The sequence below is a fragment of the Eulemur rufifrons genome, chromosome 12 (genome assembly GCF_041146395.1).
Source record: "Eulemur rufifrons isolate Redbay chromosome 12, OSU_ERuf_1, whole genome shotgun sequence".
Lineage (NCBI taxonomy): Eukaryota > Metazoa > Chordata > Mammalia > Primates > Lemuridae > Eulemur > Eulemur rufifrons.
Genome location: NC_090994.1, coordinates 2,944,033 through 2,964,593, shown reverse-complemented (window position 1 = coordinate 2,964,593; position 20,561 = coordinate 2,944,033). Strand labels below are relative to the sequence as shown.

Below are 20,561 nucleotides of genomic sequence, written 5' to 3'. Positions count from 1 at the left end.
TGAGAACTATTATTGCCTATTTCTGCCTAAAATGAGTGATCCAGTTGGGATGGGGGTTCATGATGCAAGAAAGAATGTTTAATTTCTGGAGTGAAATTCTTCCAAAAGTGAGTGGGGGTGGAATCCAGTGTACAAGTGGAGGGGTTAACCTTACATCAGAGAGTGAAGAGAAAGGTAAAGATAAAATTAGGTGAAGCGATACGGTGATGGAAAAATGAAGAAGTTATCTTTGGTTGCTTCTATTTTCTTGGTGAAATAAAATAAATGTCATTAATTGAGAGTGAGAAGGGGTCAGAGGGAGTTGGGTCTTGGTTCCAGCTTTCCAGTGTATTCAGTTCAAGGCCGTGTCTCCTTTCCTGAAGAAGTTACTGGGATACACAGAGGATCCTATAAGCCATAATATCCCATTTTGGTTTCTAGTTCTCTCTCTTTTTGGTCAACAGGCATTTCCCCCTATCCCTTTGCCCCATTTCTTCATGATTCAATATTGAGGGGTTGTATGTTACTAGAAATTTATCCATTTCTTCTAAGTTATCCAATTTGTTGGTGTATCATTATTTATAGTAACCCCTCATGATCTTTTGTATTTCTGTGGTGTCATGGTACTGTCTCCTCTTTCATGTCTGATTTTACTTATTTGGGTCTTCTCTCTTTTTTACCTAATTATTCTAACTGAAGTTATATTGACTTTGTTTATCTTTTAAAACAACCAACTCTGAGTTTTATTGTTGTTTTCTTTTTTGTCAGTCTTTGTCATTTATTTCTGCTCTGATCTTTATTATTTCTTTTCTCACACTAACTTTGGGCTTGGTTTTTTCTTTCTTTTTTTTTTTTTCTAGTTTCTTGAGGTGTAACATTAGGTTATTTATATAAATTTTTTTTTTATTTTTTAAATATAGGCATTTATTACCGTAAACTTCCCCTGGCACTATTTTTGCTGCATATCATAAGTTTTGGTATGTTGCATTTCTGTTTGTATCAGAATATTTTTAAATTTCCATTTTAATTTCTCTTTGACCTATTTGTTGTTTAATTTTTACATATTTGTGAATTTTCTGAAATTTCTTGTGTTATTCATTTCTACTATCACACCACTGTGATTGGGAAAGATGCATGATGTAATTTCAGTCTTCTTAAGTGTGTTAAGATTTGTCTTGTGGCCTAACATATGATCTATCCTGGGGGATATTTATGTGCACCTGAGAAAAATATATATCATGCTGCTGTTGGTTGGAATGTTCTGTGCATGTCTGTTAGAACCATTTGGTATAAAGCATAGTTCAGTCCAATATTTTCCCTATTGATATTCTCTCTGGGTGATTTGTCCGTTGCTGAAAGTGGGGAATTGATGTGCCCTAGTATTATTGTATTGTATTATTGTATTATTGTGTTTGTGTGTGTGTCTGTACTTGACTAGTTGATTCTAAGCTTTATATGGAAATTCAAAGAGATAAGAGTATTTAAGATAATCTTAAGAAAAGAAAAATGTAGATATCTTACTCTATCAGTTATAAAGTCATCACAGATTGTCAGTAATTAGGATAGTGAACTACTTGTGCAAAGAGAGACAAATAGATCAATAAAATAGATAGGCCAGAACAGACAGTCATATATTGACAATAGATTTAAACAAAGATGTCACTATAAGTCATTTAAAAGTATATATATTTTTAATTGAGTATGCTAGGAAAATTGGCTACCCATATGGGAAAAACAAATAACAAACATCGATCCCTATTTTTAAAAAATCAATAAAAGTTGGAGATTTGTCATCTAAATATGACAAGTAAAAAAATGAAGCTACTAGAAGACAATATTGAAGAATATCTTTATGACCTTTAGGTAGAGAAAGATTTTCTTAAAGAGATAAAAAATTAAAAGCGCTAAATTAAAAAGAATTCTGATAAATTGGACTACATTTATATTAAGATTACACTAATATTAACATTAATGTTCATAAAAAGGTATAACAAATGGGGTAAAAAGGCAAGCCATAGAGTGGGAGAAAGTATTTTCAAGATATGTAATAAAGTGCTTGCATCCAGTAAATATGAATGAATATACATATATACATAATGAGAATATTACAAATAACTCAATGGATACTGGGCAAAATATTTGAACAGGTACTTCAAGAAATGATATCAAAATTGCCAATAAGCAAATAAAATTACCCTCCATTTTATAGGTAATTTAGGACTTCAAATTTAAACTACAGTGAGTACCACCACACATCTGCTGGAAGAATAAAATTTCATAGCCTGACAACGTAAACTGTTAATGAGGATGTGGCCCAATAAGAGCTCTTCTACACTGGAGCAGCATAAATTTGCTCAAATAATCAGGAAATTCTTTGGCATTATTTCCTAAAGTTGAAAAAATATGTACCCTGTGGCAAACAGTTTAAATTCTAAGTCTATACCCATTAAAAAGGTGTGCACATGGGCAAGAAGAATCATTTAAAAAATTTATAGCAGTGATAGCATTTGTAGCAGGCAAAACTTGAAAATAACCTAAATGTTTATTTACAGTAACATGGATAAATAAATTGTGGCATACTATGATGGAACACCATATAGTATTAAAAATTAATGAACTACAGTTGCACACCGCTACATAGATACATTTTATAAATGTAATATGAAGTAAAATAAGCCAGATACAAAGAATACATACTATGTAGTTACACTTATACAAAGTTTAAAGCTATGTGACAAAACTAAAGAACAGTGTACATATAGATATACATGCTTAGCCGATAAACATTCATTCTTGCTGCCCAAGTCCTAATTTGGTTGTCTACCCTTCTAGATACCCTGCACATAAATCTGCACTAGTCTAAGGCAATAATAGTCTTCTTCAATTCTTTGTCAGGGATTAAGTTTTGGGGTGTGTATGTAAACCTCTTCTGGAGAACTTCTGGGAAGGTTTTCCTTGCTGACACAGAAACAAATTCTCTCCTTTAGCCCTGGTGTAATTTGGTGGGTCTAGGGCAATGCTGTGACGAAGCACTCACCTGTTCACCCCCAGCCCTTCTAGTCATCACTCACATTCCACTTTTCTCATTCCCCAAATGTCCGTGTTCTGTGTGCGTCCTCCTGCCAGCTTTTGATCCAGCACAACTCTCAAGTTAAAGTTCACAACAGGTTAAGTCATGAAAGGGAACCACCTTATTGATGTCCTTGGTATCAACTCTCCAATCCTCTGAGCAGCCTTCATGGGATAGTAAAATCTGCCTTTGTCTAATTTATTTTCAACCTCTTGGAAGACCTCGTATTTCCTTTCATTTATATTTTTATAACTCTGGAATGAAAGGTTTCTGTCTTACCTGGAGGAGTTATGGACAACAATGCAAGGACTCCAAGGATAAAAAGCAAGACCCTCATGGTTGGATAGGGAAGTCAGGGAAAATCAGTAGCTGGGATGGAGAGAACTTCTTTATGTGTTTAGTCATCAAGAGGTGAGTTGCTGCATGATTATTGAACCTTTCAGTAGCAAGAACATTTCTGTGTTTCAATGAGATTTTATATCAGGAGACAGAATACAATGGACATGACTATTAGTCATTCAAAATACATTTATCAAGTGCTGACAGGGTGTGGGCAAAAACAGTAGAATGCACAGAACTTAGAAGGATTCTCTATAGTAAAGGCAGAACAGATATTCTTTGAAAAATCAACATTCTCTTATGGTTCCTGGAGAAACTGTAAAAGTTAAGGTAACATTTACATAGGAAAATATTCATTTATTTACCTGATGATAGGAAGAAAAGCACTTGATGCAAGAGCATACCTGTTTATTAATATTTTTGGGAATGTATGTTAGCATACTTAAGCAATGAGATTAGATTTGAAACCATACATAGGCTACTGAGATATACAAAAGCTTTACCTTGATTATCTCTCTGTGTAATCAACTGAATGAGATCAACTACTTTTTATTTATTTTTATTCTTTTATATTTAATTTTTTGAGACAGGGTCTCACTCTGTCACCCTAGGCTAAAGTACAGTGGTATGATCATAGCTCACTGTAGCCTTGAATTCCTGGGATCAAGAAATTCTCCTGCCTCAGCCTCCTGAGTAGTTGGGATACAGGTGTGGATCACCATGACCGGCTAATTTTTTTACTTCTTGCAGAGATAGGGTCTCATTATGTTGCCCAGTCTGATCTTGAAATCCTGGGCTCAAGAGATCCTCCCACAGTGCTAGCATTGCAGTCATGAACCCTCATGCCTGGCCCAAATTTTTATATTTAAAACCCAACTTAACACAAATTGTTTGCACTGCATAGTTATATGTAATGTGAGAGGAATCAGAGAAAGGCGGGTGGGACTTAGAGAATCTATAGTACACTTAGGAAGATAAATAATATGTAACAAACAGTGGCAATGTAACATGAGCATATATCTGACAAAGGCACAAATTACCCCTTAGACACCAAGGAAATGAACATGAAGGAACCCACAGCAGTTTGGGTGGCCTAGGGAATGCTTACAGGAGGTATGAGGAAGGATATCAACTTTAGAACCTGCAAAGCACATGCACGTTTCTGATCGGCATAACTTTCTAGATGGTATTACTCCAGATTAAGTAACTTTTCTTAGTACCAAGAAGGAAGCCTCCTTTCTGTCATGGCTTCCTCTGGGTTCTCCTTCAGAATCTCAGTGAATAGAATAGGTTGTTGCATTGTTTAAGGTCCTCCCTAGGCAATGAGATTTTGAAAATGACATCTTCAGTTTAATCGGGGATGGAGGACTGATGGAGGCTGTGGTACCTTTATTGGAGGTCCTGGAAGAGGCAAACTCCACAAGTCTTCACAAGTCTAAGGAGGGCCAGTGAGGGGAAGGAAAGCCTTGGGGATGGCCTTGCCTAAGCCTGGATTCAGGATCTCCTCCTCTTGGGTTGCTGGGGCAGTGACACCTGGGCACAAGCCTCTCCCAGCACCCTAGAAACTCAAAGGGATATCTTAGGGTCATTAGGGTGTGTGCTGGTTATTGATAACTGTTTCATTTACTGAAACCAGAATGACCTAGGATCTTTAGCATCTCTGATTACAAATTCACGATTTTTCTCGTGTATCTGGGAGCTCTTGTCTTCTTGATCGGGAGGAAAGGCTAAAGTACAGTTTACGTTGCAAAACAATACAATTTATGAGAACAAGTAATTGAAGTCCTTTCTGGAACACTAAGGGCATAATTTTCAGTGACTCTTTGATATTTTCTATGAATATTTGTTTCCCCGCTTGATACATTTGGAGCCAAGAGGCAGACTTGGAATGCTGCCCAGGAAACCCAAGAACAGTGTGTGACTCAAGTGCTGGAAGTTAGGGACATCAAAGGAAGGGTCCCAGGAAGGTTCATTGCCTCCTGGGGGTGGGCTGGTGAGGACCAGATGAGAGCTGAAAGCGAGCTTATGACCAGATTGTGCAGGGCCTCAGCAACGAAAGATAAGGTGCTTTGACAATGCCTGTCCTTAAAAGGACACAGAGAAGAAAATTAGATAGCTATCAAGTACAAGTTGTCACAGCAGAAGAAGAAAGGAGGTAATTTATCATTAGATAGGAAATTTGACCTAGAAATTATTGGGCTTTATTGGACATAGCTCTCCAGAAGGCACTCGATATTCAATAAATAATTTATAATCAAGTATTCATAGTTTACCTTCCTTCCCCGTACTCGGCAGTATTGAAAGCTTTGGAGTCCTTGCTGCATTAATTATCTCTTTAGCTTCTTGTTCCTGAAACCTTTCTGAATTCATTGTTTCTTTTCTTTCAGTCTATGAATATATTTACGTCCCTGTACTTCAAAAACAAAACACAAAATTGCCTCCGTTGTATTTAGTTTGCTTTTGACCTAATACTCTAACTTTTCCCCTTTTCTCTCAGGAAAATAATGGTCTGCACACTCTATTTCTATTTCTTTGTCTTTTATTCACTTCTTACCCCACAGGTTGCTGACATCTTCCCTCATCTTTCTAGTGAATTTACTTTTGCTAAATCACTAATACATTTTTCTGTATAGCACATCGGTCAACATTTGACTGATCATAAATACAAAAGTTTATTTCTGTGCTTTCTATTCTGTTTCCTTGGTTTATATTTCAGTCCTTATGCCAGTATCACACTGTTTTGATTATTTCAGCATTATAGGAAGATTTTGTTTATTTATTTATTTATATATTTTTCTTTTTTTTTGTCATTGGGAAAGGTTTTCAATTAGCAATAATCACGCCTCAGATAAACCTCATTGGCTACGATACTGCCACTGCACAAAGCTAAATATTTATGTTTATTTTAATTTACAAATTAAAGTTGCATATATTTATGGTGTATAACATGATGTTTTGATATATGTATACATTGTGAAATGGCTAAATCAAGCTAATTAACATATCTGTTGCTCATACGTATTTTTTTTTGTGATGAAAACATTTAAAATCCACCCTCTTAGCAATTTTTCAGTATACAATACATTGTTACTGACTATAGTCACCATGTTGTAAAATACATCTTCTAAACGTAGTCCTCCTGGAAGCTGAAATTTGTATTCTTTGATTTTGAACAACATCTCCCCTCTACCCCTCACTCCCATACCCTGGACCACCATTCTACTCTCTGCTTCTATCAGTTCATCTATTTTTGAATTTTACATATAAGTGAGTTTACACAGTATTTGTCTTTCTGTACCTTGTTTATTCTCTTAGTATTATGTCATCCCGGTTAATCTATTTTTTCACAAAGACAAAATTTCCTTTTTTAAAAAAAGGACGAATAGTATTACATTGTGTAATATTACAGCTTGTAATGTCTATGCATCTCTGTCAGCTGAGGTTGATGTTGATAAAAAATTCAGGGATCCTCAGTAGCCAACACTGTGGATGTTGGCAATGGTAGCAAGTATTTTTGGTCTTCAGTGGTGATGGCTGGCTGCTAAGGTCCTCTCAATGCCTTTTCCTCCCACCATGAAAGTTGTATCTGAAAGTACCCCTCTTTGCACTCACTGAGTCTAGCTTGCTTGCCTGCTCACAGTGGCATTAGCACTAGTGTCTCATGAGTGGCACCTGTGGAGTATGCATAGAGCTGATGACTGAGGCATGAGTACATATGGAATGACTATGGCTGTGGGGTCTGGGACAGTAATGGCAATGGTGCCTGGGATGCAGTCATTCCTGCTGTTGCGTTGGTAACAGTATGCAAGGTGCACATGCTTGTGAAGAGTCAGGGAGCTGGGGTCAGGAGCATGAATTTGCACAGAATTACAGTTGCTCTGGAGTTTGGTGGGGACTAGCTGTCTATGGTGACTGAGCTGGTGCTTGAAGTATGGATACGTGGAGAAAGATCTTGGCTCCAGGGCCTAGGGTACCAGCTAGTTCACTAGCGCAGTAGGTCTGGTTTCTGAGGTGTGAGCAGGTACAGTACAAAACAGAGCCAGCATCTGGAGCGTGGGTATTCTTTGAATGGTTGCAGCTCATGGGTCAGGGGCATACACAGAGCTGGGAAATTTGTTGTAGGCTTCATGAATCTGGTATTCCATTTCTCTTCCTAGGTTTGGCAAGTTTTCAGTTACTATTTCTCCAATTATTCTGTTTCTCTGTTCCTTTGGGACTCCTATATGCCTATACTTGTTTACTTGATGGTGTCTCATAACTCTTGTAGGATTTCTTCATCCTTTTTCATTCTTTTTTCTTTTTTCCCCCTCTAACTGAAATTTCAAATGTCATGTCTTTGAGTTCACTGGTTCTTTCTTCTGCTTGCTCAAGTCTGCTATTGAAATTTTCTGTTGAATTTTTCAGTTTAGTCAATGTATTTTTCAGCTTTAAGATTTCTCTGTGCTTCTTATTTTATGGTTTCTATGACTTTATTGAACTTTTTTGTTCATGAATTATTTTCCTGATTTTTTTTGTTTAGTTGTCAACTTTTATTCTCTTATAGTCACTGAGCTTTTTCAAGATGATTATTTTGAATTCTTTGTCAAGCAGTTCATGAATTGTTATTTCTTTAGAGTCTATTATTGATGCTTTATTAGTTTTTTGGGTGGTGTCACATTTGCCTGATTCTTCATAATCCCTGTAACCTTGCACTGGTGTCTGTGCATTTGAAGGAGCAGTCGAGTCTTCCAGTCTTTCCAGACTGATTTCAGCAGGTATAGACCTTCATCAGTCAGCCCAGTCAGAGATTCTTGGCTGATTGCCTGGCATGGTCTGAAGAATAACTAGCTGGTGGTGTCATAGGGTAGGCCTACTGCTGAGATTTTTGTGTGGGGCCACTGGGTCCATGAGTAAGTGGAGCTGGAACTATTTTTGTGGGTGGATGTGTTTGGAGTATATACTGTAAATAGTTGGGCCTACCTCCTAGTCCACAAACCAGCAGGTCTAGAGCCAGCCCTGTGGGTGAGCTGGGCTGGACCTGGGTCCATGATCAGTTGGGGTTGTCTCTAGGTCCATAATTAAGTTTGTGGTTGGTGGACCTGTTACTGGGGGCCAAGGCAAGTGTGGTTCCCTCATGGTTCCTGGGCATGTGGGGCCACATCTGGGACCATGTATAAGCAGGGCTGAAGTGGGTGAATGGATGGTGCTGTTTCTGTGTTCACAGTCAAGTTTGTGATTGGCTGACCAGCTACCAGGGGCATAGACCTGCTTTCTCAAAGCAACTTTCCTTGATCTTGGGCTCTAGTGGAGTGTCATAACCTCCTAACTGGGTACTAAAGTTCCCACAAAAACATTTCTTTCTATGGATGGTTGCCAAATCAGTTTTCTATAGGAGGATGAGATCTGGGGACCCCCTATTCAGCCATCTTACTGATCTCCTATCCTATCTGTTCTTTGTTTCCTTTTTCTTCTTTTTATTTATTTATTTTTTTGAGACAGAGTCTTGCTCCATCACCCGGGCTAGAGTACCATGGCATCAGCCTAGCTCACAGCAACCTCAAACTCCTGAGTTTAAGCAATCCTCCTACCTCAGCCTCCCTAGTAGCTGTGACTACAGGCGTGCACTACCATGCCCAGCTAATTTTTCCTACTTTTAGTAGAGATGGGGTATTGCTCTTGCTCAGGCTGGTCTTAAACTCCTGAGCTCAAGCAATCCGCCCACATCAGCCTCCCAGAGTGCTAGGATTTATTAGGTAGTCTTGATGATTTCATTTTATCTCGTTTTTTGGTTGTTGGATACAACTCTTTGTTATGTTATTTTCACGATTACTTTAGCATTCACAGTATTCCTCTTTAATTTATCACAGTTTATTACTGGGTATTATAATCCTTTACATGTAATATAAAAACCTTACAAAAGTATATGAGATGTGATTTGATGTAGTTTTTTTCATGATTTTTCTACTTAAAGTTCACTAGATCTGTGCATTTATTTTAAAATTATATTCGGATTTTTTTTGGCTATTATTTCTTCAAATATATTTTCTTCTCTGCCCCTTCTCTTTCAGGACTTCAAATACACATATATTAAGCTGCTTAAAGTGGTTCCACAGTTCACTGATGCTTTCTTGCCCTTTAATTTTCTTAGCCCCAGAAAGTCAAGTTATTAGATGGTGATTTTGGAAAGAGTTAATTGGGCATGCTGAGTTAACTACTTAGCTCTCTAGCTCCCCCTGGCGATTCTACTTGTAGAAAGCAGGTATTCTACTTCTAGAGGAGCAAGGTGCGGAGGAAGGGAGAACTACTTAAATTCCGTGTCCGAATGACGGGGTCAGTAGTGTGCCTAATTCTCAAGTGCAATGTTAGCGAGGCCACATGATTAACAGATTTTAACCCATATTCTCCAAGTAGGTCTCTATTAGTAACAAAAATGACATATTTTTTCAGAACCAGATGAAGAAGAGTGTTGATGTTCCAAATAATCATATAATCACACACTACTTACTGCTATTGTGTACACTTATTTGAAAGTTTAAACTTTATCTTTTTTCTTAGAAAATCATATTTTGTATAAATACCTCTAGGGTATGAGATTCCTCTATTATTTAGTTTATTCTTGTAGAATGCCCCAGGGATCAGTACATGTGGAATTAGAACAACATTTATTTCCAATCAAGGGAGAAGAACAAGTTGGGTTAAACAGGTGCCTGCAAAATGTATCCATCCATTCTGGAATTCGAAGTGCTTACAGTTTGCTCCCCTCTAAGGAGACTTTCCTTTGGGAACCGGTGTTGGATAAGGATTCAATACCCACCACCTTCTACAACATTTTTTTTCATAATTACATACACCAATGGTATCATCCAGGCTGGTACATCCTCCATCTTTGCACACTCCTTTCAAAATAACACACTGTTTTAGCCCTGGAATAACGCCAGTCTTTCCTGTACAGGAAGAGATTTGACAACATAATCAATTCACCATCAAATTATTGGAAATGTACATAAAGCAATAAACCCCCAGAAGGATGGTTTTGGAATGGAACAGATATTATCAGACACTTAGACAAAAGTTGTGCATTTTTTAGGGAAGGGGGCCAAGAGAATGGACTATACACATCTTGGAGGGGACAGGCTGATTTCTAAAAGCCTTTAGAGAGCTTTTTCTCATCTGGAGCAGTATATTTTAAAATGTGTGTGACTGTTGTTGCCACCACGACTGGGGAAGGTGTCTTTGGTATTTAGTGAGTGAGGCACCGCATTGCTAAATTTTCCACCTGATGGACTGCCCTGCACCAAATGTCAACAATGCCCCCACTAAGAAGCTTTGTTTCAAGGGAAGTACCTATTCTTCCACCTTCCCATCTGTGCTTACATCATCCGTATCATATGGTACATGTTCTCATCTTCATCTCCTTTTTCAGAAAGTCTACCAAGCCTTCAGTTTTTATCTTAACTAATTTCCCCACTTCAGGACTATGTAAGAAATACCCTTCCTATGTTGTTCCATGCTCCTTATATATAGATACAGGAAGAGAATTCCTCTCAGAGCTGACAGGTATCTTCTCTTAAGTGGATCCATATGTTTTCTTAATTTGTTTGGCTGCTGAGATGCACGTGGCTAAGTGTGTGCTCCAATACAGTAGTTTCCTTTATGCTCAGTACTTTTCCTCTTGCCTTCTCCACACCAACCAAGGTTCATTCTTTCCACAGTGAATTACAGTCGGCATTACATCACAGAGACATTTCTGCTTATGTTCGTTAATAGATTTTCGTTCCTCACCATCCTATTAACACCCCCTGTGTGTCACTTTGTTTTTACCATCCTGTAAGATACTAACCCTGACTGGCATTTGTTGCTGCCCAACTTCTACAGCTTGACTCACAGTTTGATGCTTTTGTGGCTCTGAATCTTTTTTGTTGTTGTTATAATCACTTTGTATTTAAACTAAGCTCTCATTGTTTCTCCACTCTGTAGAAAAATATCCTTAGCCAGATAAACCAATACAGTGTTTTGGAACTGAGTAGTGCTCACAACCTGTGCAAGACTGTGTCCTACCCTTGTTGGAAGGTTCAAACTGGTATTACACTCTGCTATCCAGCTGGCAGTGCATAAACTCAGGGTCTTTGTGTAGCAAGAAAACAGTACAATGGAGGAGATGGAGGATATCTTGTAATACTACCTCTGCTTTGCCAAGACTATTCTGGAAGAGAAAGTGGCTGTCTTTCAGGGAGAGAACTGAAATCTCCCCAGCCATTTGTGGAAGGCAGTGGCCCAGCTTCACTGTCTACACAGAGCACAGGCTTCACACCCAGCAGCGTAGCAGTCCTGCTTCCAGCTGTTGATTTTTCCTCTAATAACTTCATCTACGCATTTAGTATAACATCTGGTAAGATTGTCAGGTTTTTAAATGAGTCTAAAATCAAAGGTTATCAGTATTGGGAGAGACACAGAAAGTGGCAAGAGTATGGTGTCAAGGAGGCCTCTGTATATGAACTTAGAGGCATCCTATGCAGAGCGAGGTGGAATGTGTGAGTCTTCAACCGAAACCAAGAGAGCCAACCTCTCTCCCTGCAGGGTAGAGAATCATAACCCACTACACTGTAAAGTTCAGCCTCCTGGTACTAGTCTAGGATAGTGCTGTTTTCTCTGCTTGGAAGATGCTTCTTGCATCAATCAAAAGGAATGGGACAATTCATCCCACCAGGGCTGTGCTTCCTGCTAAATGAAGCTTAATTTAAGGAGATATTCTCTGAGCAGGAAGCCAAGAGTTATAATCTCTGTTTCACCAATGATTGTAACATTAGCTTCATGCCCAGTGCAGTAGTTCAAGTCAAGAAGATAATATTAAAATTGCCTGGCTTATGAAGAATGGCACTTCTTCCCATTTATTGGCATTTATTTTTAGACTTACTGGTAAAAGAATACATATCTAGAGCAATAAAAGAGAATGGCTCTCTAATACACTTCAGAATTTACATGATATTAATATGTCATAATGGTTATATCACAGGGGATTTGGAGAAAGGATACATATTTAATAATTGTTGCTGAAAAAAGAAACAATGTAGATGCTCAATTCATAGTCTAACATAAATTTCTGTGGATGAAGTGAGAAGAACGTAAAATCACACTAAAATAAAAGACCTTATAGGAATATATTCATCTAATCTTTAAAAGGACATGACTTCCTTAGTATTAGAACTCATTGAGTTATTAACTTCTCAATGTTTCCGGTGATGGTAATAGATAGAATTTGGATGGAATAGGCTCTTCTTGGAATTTTATCGATCAAAAAATAAAATGGTAGTTTTCTTTTCTATACATAAGGTAGACTTCAAGTTGTCTTTTGGTCTTGAACTCCTGACCTCGAGCGATCCACCCGCCTCGGCCTCCCAGAGTGCTAGGATTACAGGCGTGAGCCACCGCGCCCGGCCCAAGCTGTCTTTTGGACCTGTCCAATGTGATCTGTTTAAATGTTATGATGTCCAAAGTCTACCCAAAGTTACTGTTAGAAGAATGCTATCATTGTCCTAATTCTCAGGGGGCTAATGAATCAATTGAAGATTTATGCCATTTTATCCCATATTTATGCCTATATTGTCAGCATGTATATGTGTGCATGTATGTATATATAAATATATATAAATGTTTCCAATCTTTTCTAGGATACCACAGATTCTTTTTTGGAGAAATGTAAGGATATATGAAGATATATATTCAAGTATTATTTAACATCTTAGAGTCTAGGTTAATAAATCAATATTTTCAGTTACATAGTTTCTTTGGGGAAATTTTCTTCATGAAAACAGTGATTTTTTTTCACCTGATTATATATTTTTGATAAATGTCTTTAATAAAACTATGATCTAGCCACTCAATTCTCCTCAAAAGAAATTTTGTGAACTAAAATTCATACAGCATTTAAAAAGTTTCTAAGATTATCAGATTGATTTCAGACAACTGATAGGTTCTAAACACCCCAAGGTCATAGCAGGGATTAAAATCAGGGTTTTGAGGATTCTACTAGTATTAAATTGTGCAGATAGGTTGGCAATTAACTATCTAGTACTAAGAGACAACATACAGCTGTTAACAAAGAAATTCCTTTTCTTTTACCCAAAGAGCGTTCTGGATCTAATTTCATAATATGTATAAGAACAACTCAATATGCAAAAGTAAGGCATTCTGACCTTTTCACGTGGCTTTAATATCCTCTGATCACAAGACACCTGGGCTTTTGAAAGTAATTCCCTCCTGTATAGAATTATAGGAGCTTTTTACAATCCATCCTCCAGGTACTATTGATTTGGGAGGAACAAAGGAGGGATGATCTTGCCTGTCCTGGAGGAAGGAGATGTCAGGACTTGAAAGGCTGGCCTCTGAAAGATTCTTGTCATATTTGTGGGAAGAATAACTCTGCTTCCAACCTCCAATAACCTCCTGTTCTTCACCTTTTCTTTATTTTATTGTGGTAAGAGCACTTAACATGAGGTCTATCTTTTTAAAAAATTTTGAAGTGCTACAGACACAATGCTATACAGTGAGTTGATCTCTTCATCTTGTGTAACTGAAACTTATACCCATTGAACAGCAACTGCCCTTTTCCTCCTACTCACAGCCCCTGGAAACAACCATTCTACTATCTGTTTGTATGACTTTGACTATGTTAGGTAACTCGTATAGGTGAAACCATACAGTTTTTGTCTTCTGTGATTGGCTTATTTCACAGAGCATTTCTTACTTTACTCCATATCTAACTAGGAGATTTTGAGACAGAATGTCTGACAAAAATCAGGGTTACCATTTTTATGTGCATACCCACACCTGTGGATTGATGAAAACAATATTGACCCTGATTAAAGATACCTGGTTCTAGCTGCAGTGTTGCCACTACCTGTGTGACCTTAGTAAAATCATATTCTTTATGTGGACATGGTGGGTTCTATTATCTGCAGTGAAAAAACTGACCATTCAATTGCTGTATAATTTTAAATTATTAGCATCATATAATTTTACATTATATGTCACTACACATGTGTCTCACTTCAGGTGTGTCTTCTGACTGAAGCTTAGAACCAAATGAGAATTAATTACATGAACTCCTTCAGGAGGAGACAACCATATGTCAGGTAGATTCTGAGATGTCCACAGATTGGGCAACAGTTAAATAGTTGAGTAACTTTGTATGTAAAAGAATGTCAGAGATGAACCGAGGAAGAAATCTATGTTCAGTGATCACTGACATTATTTTGAGGGATATGGACATTATCAATGGAGAGAAGAATTTCATCAGATCTTTCCAGGATCTGGATGAAACAATCTGAATATGACTATATTCTCTTTTCACTTTGATTCTACATTTTGGTATTCAAACCTCTGAATCATGGACCATAAGGATGCAACTAAGATTGTTAAAATGCTTCCTATATTATTTTTCTTATGCCTAAAATTTTGCCAGTGAAGCTTCTTCATACCACTGTTTATACTTTTTCCAAATTCCTCTGCTCCCAAGTTTCTGTTGCTCTGTTATAACTTGATGCAATCCTTTCTTGCTGAGCTCTGTCTTATTTACCTAACTTCTACCATTTACAAATATTCCTCACCAATAGATTCTGTATCACTTGCATTCTCTACCCAAGTCTGAACTAATGGCTGGCATCCTCACTCTCTTTATTGGAGAGTGGGGCCCTGATAGCTATTTGCTTTATTTACTAAGGTTTAAGTCACATTTCAAAACCCTTACACCTCTATCTCTTTAATTGGGCCCCATTTTCTAATTATGGAGGCCTTAGATCCCATTTTCTGTTGATAGAACTGCTAGCCCTGCTTCTCAATTTTGACCTCATCAATTCCAAAGGAGATGATCATGGTGGACTTCTGAATCCCTAAGGATGTGCATTGGAGTCTCCATTAGGATGGCCACAATATAACTGAACATCCTAATAGGGCCTCCTAAGAAACCTACCTGTACGATCATTCCCAGTCTTACCTTCTGATATTATAGTCACAAAGAGGAGGAAAACAGAAAGGAGGGAATGGAGTCTCATGGTTGAGTGCCTGGTAGAGAGATGAGTGAGCAGGGATGGTGAAACATGGGGCCTTTTATTTGCTTCTGGGGGCCTGAGGTTCCTCTTGGTCAGTGAAGCTTAACAAATAAGGAAATAAAACAGCTTCCACTGGAATATTTCCAAACCATGGAGTCTCTAAATTTGGTGACAAATTAACCTAATCATAGGAAACCACATGGCTAACAGTTTTTTTTATGCGTTCTCAATTTGACCAGAGGTTAATACTTTAGCCAATCTTCTTTTAAAGGGGGTCAAGGAGTAAGGTCATGTGAGTATGTAAGGTCCCTATCACCCCAAGTCCTCTGACTGACAAGGAAACTCTTCCACAAAATATTCTTTTCCACAATAGGGACAATTGCCTAAGATCCATTTGTAAAAGAGTATTTTTCATTAAGTTATTCCTTAAAAGAGAAACTTCTGTCATGTGTGTACAATGTTCTTATTGGCATCTGAAAGGTGGATACACTTAGTTAACGCTGAAAACTATTATTTTCTCATCTGCTATTGATCCTCTATAACTATCTCACATAAGAAGGGTAGTGAGATCAGGAGAGCTATAAGGTCAAAGACAGTGAAAAGTGCACATTATGTCCTCAATAACCATGTCTTGTTAAAAGACCCTATTAAAGAGATTCCCGGCCGGGCGTGGTGGCTCACGCCTGTAATCCTAGCACTCTGGGAGGCCGAGGTGGGCGGATCGTTTGAGCTCAGGAGTTCGAGACCAGCCTGAGCAAGAGCGAGACCCCACCTCTACTAAAAATAGAAAGAAATTATATGGACAGCTAAAAATATATATAGAAAAAATTAGCCGGGCATGGTGGCGCATGCCTGTAGTCCCAGCTACTCTGGAGGCTGAGACAGTAGGATCGCTTGAGCTAAGGAGTTTGAGGTTGCTGTGAGCTAGGCTGATGCCACGGCACTCACTCTAGCCTGGGCAACAGAGTGAGACTCTGTCTCAAAAAAAAAAAAAAAAAAAAAGAGATTCCCTAACCTTTTACCCCATCCCACCATACATCAACAAAGTATTGAGAGCCTAGGAGTGTACCATTTATCAAGAATCAGTTGACCATAATTCAAATTTACCTAAAACTCATTTACCTACAGATCAATTGCTTAATGGCATATTTCCCTGAATTGATATATTTTTTAATTTGTAAACTTTCAAATGTGTCAGAGTGATATCCTTTCTTGAAAAATTATACATACATTTTTATTTCTTAATTTCAGAACATTACAGGGGTACACATGTTTTGGTTACATGATTTGCTCAATGCTATAAGTGTGCCCATCACCAAGGTAGCGTGCATAGTACCCATTAGGTGTGAAATTGCCCATCCCCTCCTCCCCCTTCCCCCCTGCTTGGTCTTCACTGAGTTTTATTATCATATGTGCACATGGGTGTTGATTGATTCATTCCAATTTAATAGTGAGTACATGCGATACTTGTTTTTCCATTCTTGCAATACTTCGCTTAGAAGAATGGTCTCCAGTTCTATCCAGGTTGTTACAAAAGGTAACATGCAAAAGATTCACCATTTTTTTATGGCTCAATAGTACTCCATACTGTACATATACCCATTTTATTAATCCATTATTGATGGGTACTTGAGTTATTTCTACATCTTTGCATGTTAATTGTGCTACAATAAACATTCAAGTGCATGTCTTTTTGATAAGATGACTTTTTTTTCCTTTGGGTAAATACCCAATAGTGAGATTGCTGGATCAAATGGTAGGTCCTCTTTTAGTACTTTGAGGTATCTTCATACTATTTTCCCTAGAGGTTGTACTAGCTTGCAGTCCGAGACAGGGTTGCCCACTATCACCACTTCTATTCAACATTTTGCTGGAAGTCCTAGCCAGAGCAAATCAGACAAGAGCAGGAAATCAAAAATGTCCAAATGGGGAAAGAAGAGGTCAAACTATTACTCTTTCTGATGATATGATCTTATATCTATAAAACTCCAAAGATTCTGACAAGAGTTCCCTGGAAGGGATAAACAAATTCAGCAAAGTCTCATGCTACAAAATCAATGTGCACAAATCAGTAGTATTCATGTATGCCAGCAACAGTCAAGCTCAGAATCAAATTAAAGACTCAATACCTTTCATAATAGCAACAAAGAAAATAAAATATCTAGGAATATATTTAACTAAGGATGTGAAAGACCTCTGTAGGGTAAACTACAAAATACCAAGGAAAGAAGTTGCAGAGGATGTGAACAAATGGAAAAACATATCGTGCTCATGGATTGGCAGAATCAACAATGTCTATATTACCCAAAGTGATTTACAGATTCAATGCAACCCCCATGAAAATATCACCATCATTTTTTGCAGATCTAGGAAAAATAGTTCTGTGCTTCATATGGAACCAGAAAAGACCCTGAATAGCCAAAACAATGTTAAGTAATAAGAGCAAATCAGGAGGTATCACTTTACTAGACTTCAAGCTATACTACAAGGCTATAGTAACCAAAACAGCATGGTACTGGCACAAAAACAGACATAGACCTGTGGATCAGAACAGAGAACCCAGATATAAAACCATCCTCATATTGCTATCTGATCTTTGACAAAGCAGACAAAAACATACATTGGGGAAAAGGATCCCTATTCAATAAATGGTGCTGGGAAAATTGGATAGCCCCATGTAGAAGACAGAAACAGCATCAACACCTCCCACCACTCACAAAAATTAATTCACAATGGATAACAGACTTAAACCTAAGACATGAAACTATAAGAATTCTAGAAGAAAATATTGAAAAAACTCTTCTAGATATCAGCCTAGGCAAAGAATTTATGAAGAAGACCCCAAAAGCAATCACAGTGACAACAAAAATAGATACATGGTACCTGATCAAATTAGAAAGCTTCTGCACAGCCAAGGACACAATCAATAGAGCAAATAGACAACCTACAGAATGGGAGAAAATATTTGCATGTTTTACATCTGATAAAGGGCTGATAACCAGAAGCTACAAAGAACTCAATCAAATCAGCAAGGACAAATCACACAACCCCATTAAAACGTGGGCAAAACACATGAACAGAAACTTTTCAAAAGAAGATAGACTGTTGGCCAACAAACATATGAAAAAATGCTCAACATCTCTAATCATCAGGGAAATGCAAATCAAAAACCAGAATGAGATGTCATTTTACTCCAGTGCGAATGGCTTTTATCAAAAAGTCCCAAAACAACAAATGTTGGCATTTATGTGGAGAGTAGGAACACTGATACACTGCTGGTGGGACTGCAAGCTAGTACAACCTCTATGGAAAGCAATATGGAGATACCTCAAAGAACTAAGTAGAACTACCATTTGATCCAGTAATTCCACTACTGGGTATTTACCCAAAGGAAAAAAAGACATTCTATAAAAAAGACACCTGAACTCAAATGTTTATAACAACACAATTCACAATTGCAAAGATGTGGAAACAACCCAAGTGCCCATCAATACATGAGTGGATTAATAAAATGTGGTATATGTATACCATGGAGTACTACTCAGCCATAAAAAATATGGTGAACCAATACCTCTTGTATTATCCTGGATGGAGTTGGAGACTATTCTTCTAAGTGAAGTATCATAAGAGCAGAAAAACAAATACCACATGTAACACACACACACACACACACACACACCATTAAATTGGGACTAATCAATCAACACTTATGTGTATATATGGAAATAACATTCATTGGAAATCAAGCAGGTGGGAGGGGGCAGGAAGGGATGGGTAAAATCACACCTAATGGGTACAGTGCACACTCTCTGGGGGATGGGCCCGGTACAAAAGCAATTTATGTGACCAAATCATTTGTACCCCTGTAATATTCTGAAATTAAAAAAAAAAACAATAAGAGGATAAACAACCCAATAAAAAATGAGGAAAAGAGTTGAACAGACATTCTACCAAGGAATGTGTACATATGGCTAATAAGCACATGAAAACATTAAAAAATGTTATGTAATGTAGGATTCCATTTATATGACATTACGGAAAAGGCAAAAATGGAGGGAAAGAACAGATCAATGGTTTCTAGTACTTGGTGGAGGGGGAGGGGTTGACCTCAAAGGAGCTTAAGGGAACTTTGTGGGAAGATGCAAATGCTTTGATTGTTTTGGTGGCTCCATTTCTATACACATTTGTCAAATTTGTTGAAATGTATTGTCTACAAAGAATAAATTTTACTGAATGTAAATTCTAACTCATCATTCTTTTAGCTAGCTTGTGCATAGTATAACATCATCCAAATCTTTAATTTCAAATTTTCTGTATCTTTCCTTCTTTATTTTAAAACAACATAGAGTTCAATTTTGTTTTTGTTTTACTTTATTTATTCATATATAATATGAAATCTTTAGTATTTAAATGAGAAAATCATATATTTAATTTTTACTGTACTTATTTATTTTTGTTCATCTTTATTTGCATTTTTGGCATTAATTGCTTTTAATCATCCCATTTCTCTTTATTAATGAATTAATTTTGAAGATTTTTAAAACCATGGATATTATATTGTGCTCAATTACTTAATGTCTGCCTTCTAGATATTGAACCAGTATTGAAACACCTTTGTGACCTTTACAGTCTATCATAATGTTATCATTGTCTTTTAATTTACTTGCATTGCACTTTAAAAGCTAAAAAGATGTCATCAGAGATCTCTTTTCATGTCTGAAATTCAACCTTCATTGTCTTTTCAAAAATTTGTAATTTTTAGTTTTTTAATTGACATGTAATAATTGTACATATTTATGGGATACAGAGTGATATTCTGATACATTTATACAATGGATACTTAGATACATGTATACAAATAGGGTAATTAGCATATCTATCACGTCAAACATTTATCTTTTCTTTGTGTTGGTAACATTCAAAATCCTCCCGTCTAGCCATTTGAAAATATACAATATTGTTAGCTATAGTCACCCTCCAGTGTAGAACACTAAAACTTATTCCACCTGTCTAGCTGTAATTTTGTTTCCATTAGCCAAGCTCTCCTTATCTTCCCCTCCCCTCTCTTTCCCACCTTCTAATAACCACAATTCTATTAATATCTTCATCTTCACAACTTTTTTGTTAATCTTTTGTTTTTTCTGTGA

At 37.2% G+C, this 20,561-nt stretch overlaps 1 protein-coding gene and 1 pseudogene across 1 annotated transcript; both read right to left on the bottom strand.

Moving 5' to 3' along the window:
- Positions 1-6,168: 6,168 nt before the first annotated feature.
- Positions 6,169-6,276, bottom strand: LOC138393837 (U4 spliceosomal RNA; annotated as a pseudogene).
- Positions 6,277-10,129: 3,853 nt separating this feature from the next.
- DEFB130B (defensin beta 130B) lies at positions 10,130-15,417 on the bottom strand. Its single transcript, XM_069484784.1, has 2 exons — positions 15,360-15,417; positions 10,130-10,311 (listed from the first exon to the last, which is right to left on the bottom strand). Exons 1-2 carry the CDS (start codon positions 15,415-15,417, stop codon positions 10,130-10,132), a joined length of 240 nt encoding a protein of 79 aa, XP_069340885.1.
- Positions 15,418-20,561: the final 5,144 nt, after the last annotated feature.

What these genes read in the sequence shown, in the direction of transcription:
- DEFB130B (XM_069484784.1), bottom strand. Translation starts at nt 15,417, where the DNA reads ATGAGACTCCATTCCCTCCTTTCTGTTTTCCTCCTCTTTGTGACTATA. An exon ending in TGTGACTATAATATCAGAAG is followed by an intron (nt 10,312 to 15,359) that starts GTAAGACTGGGA and finishes CTTCCTGTACAG; the next exon opens with GAAAGACTGGCGTTATTCCA.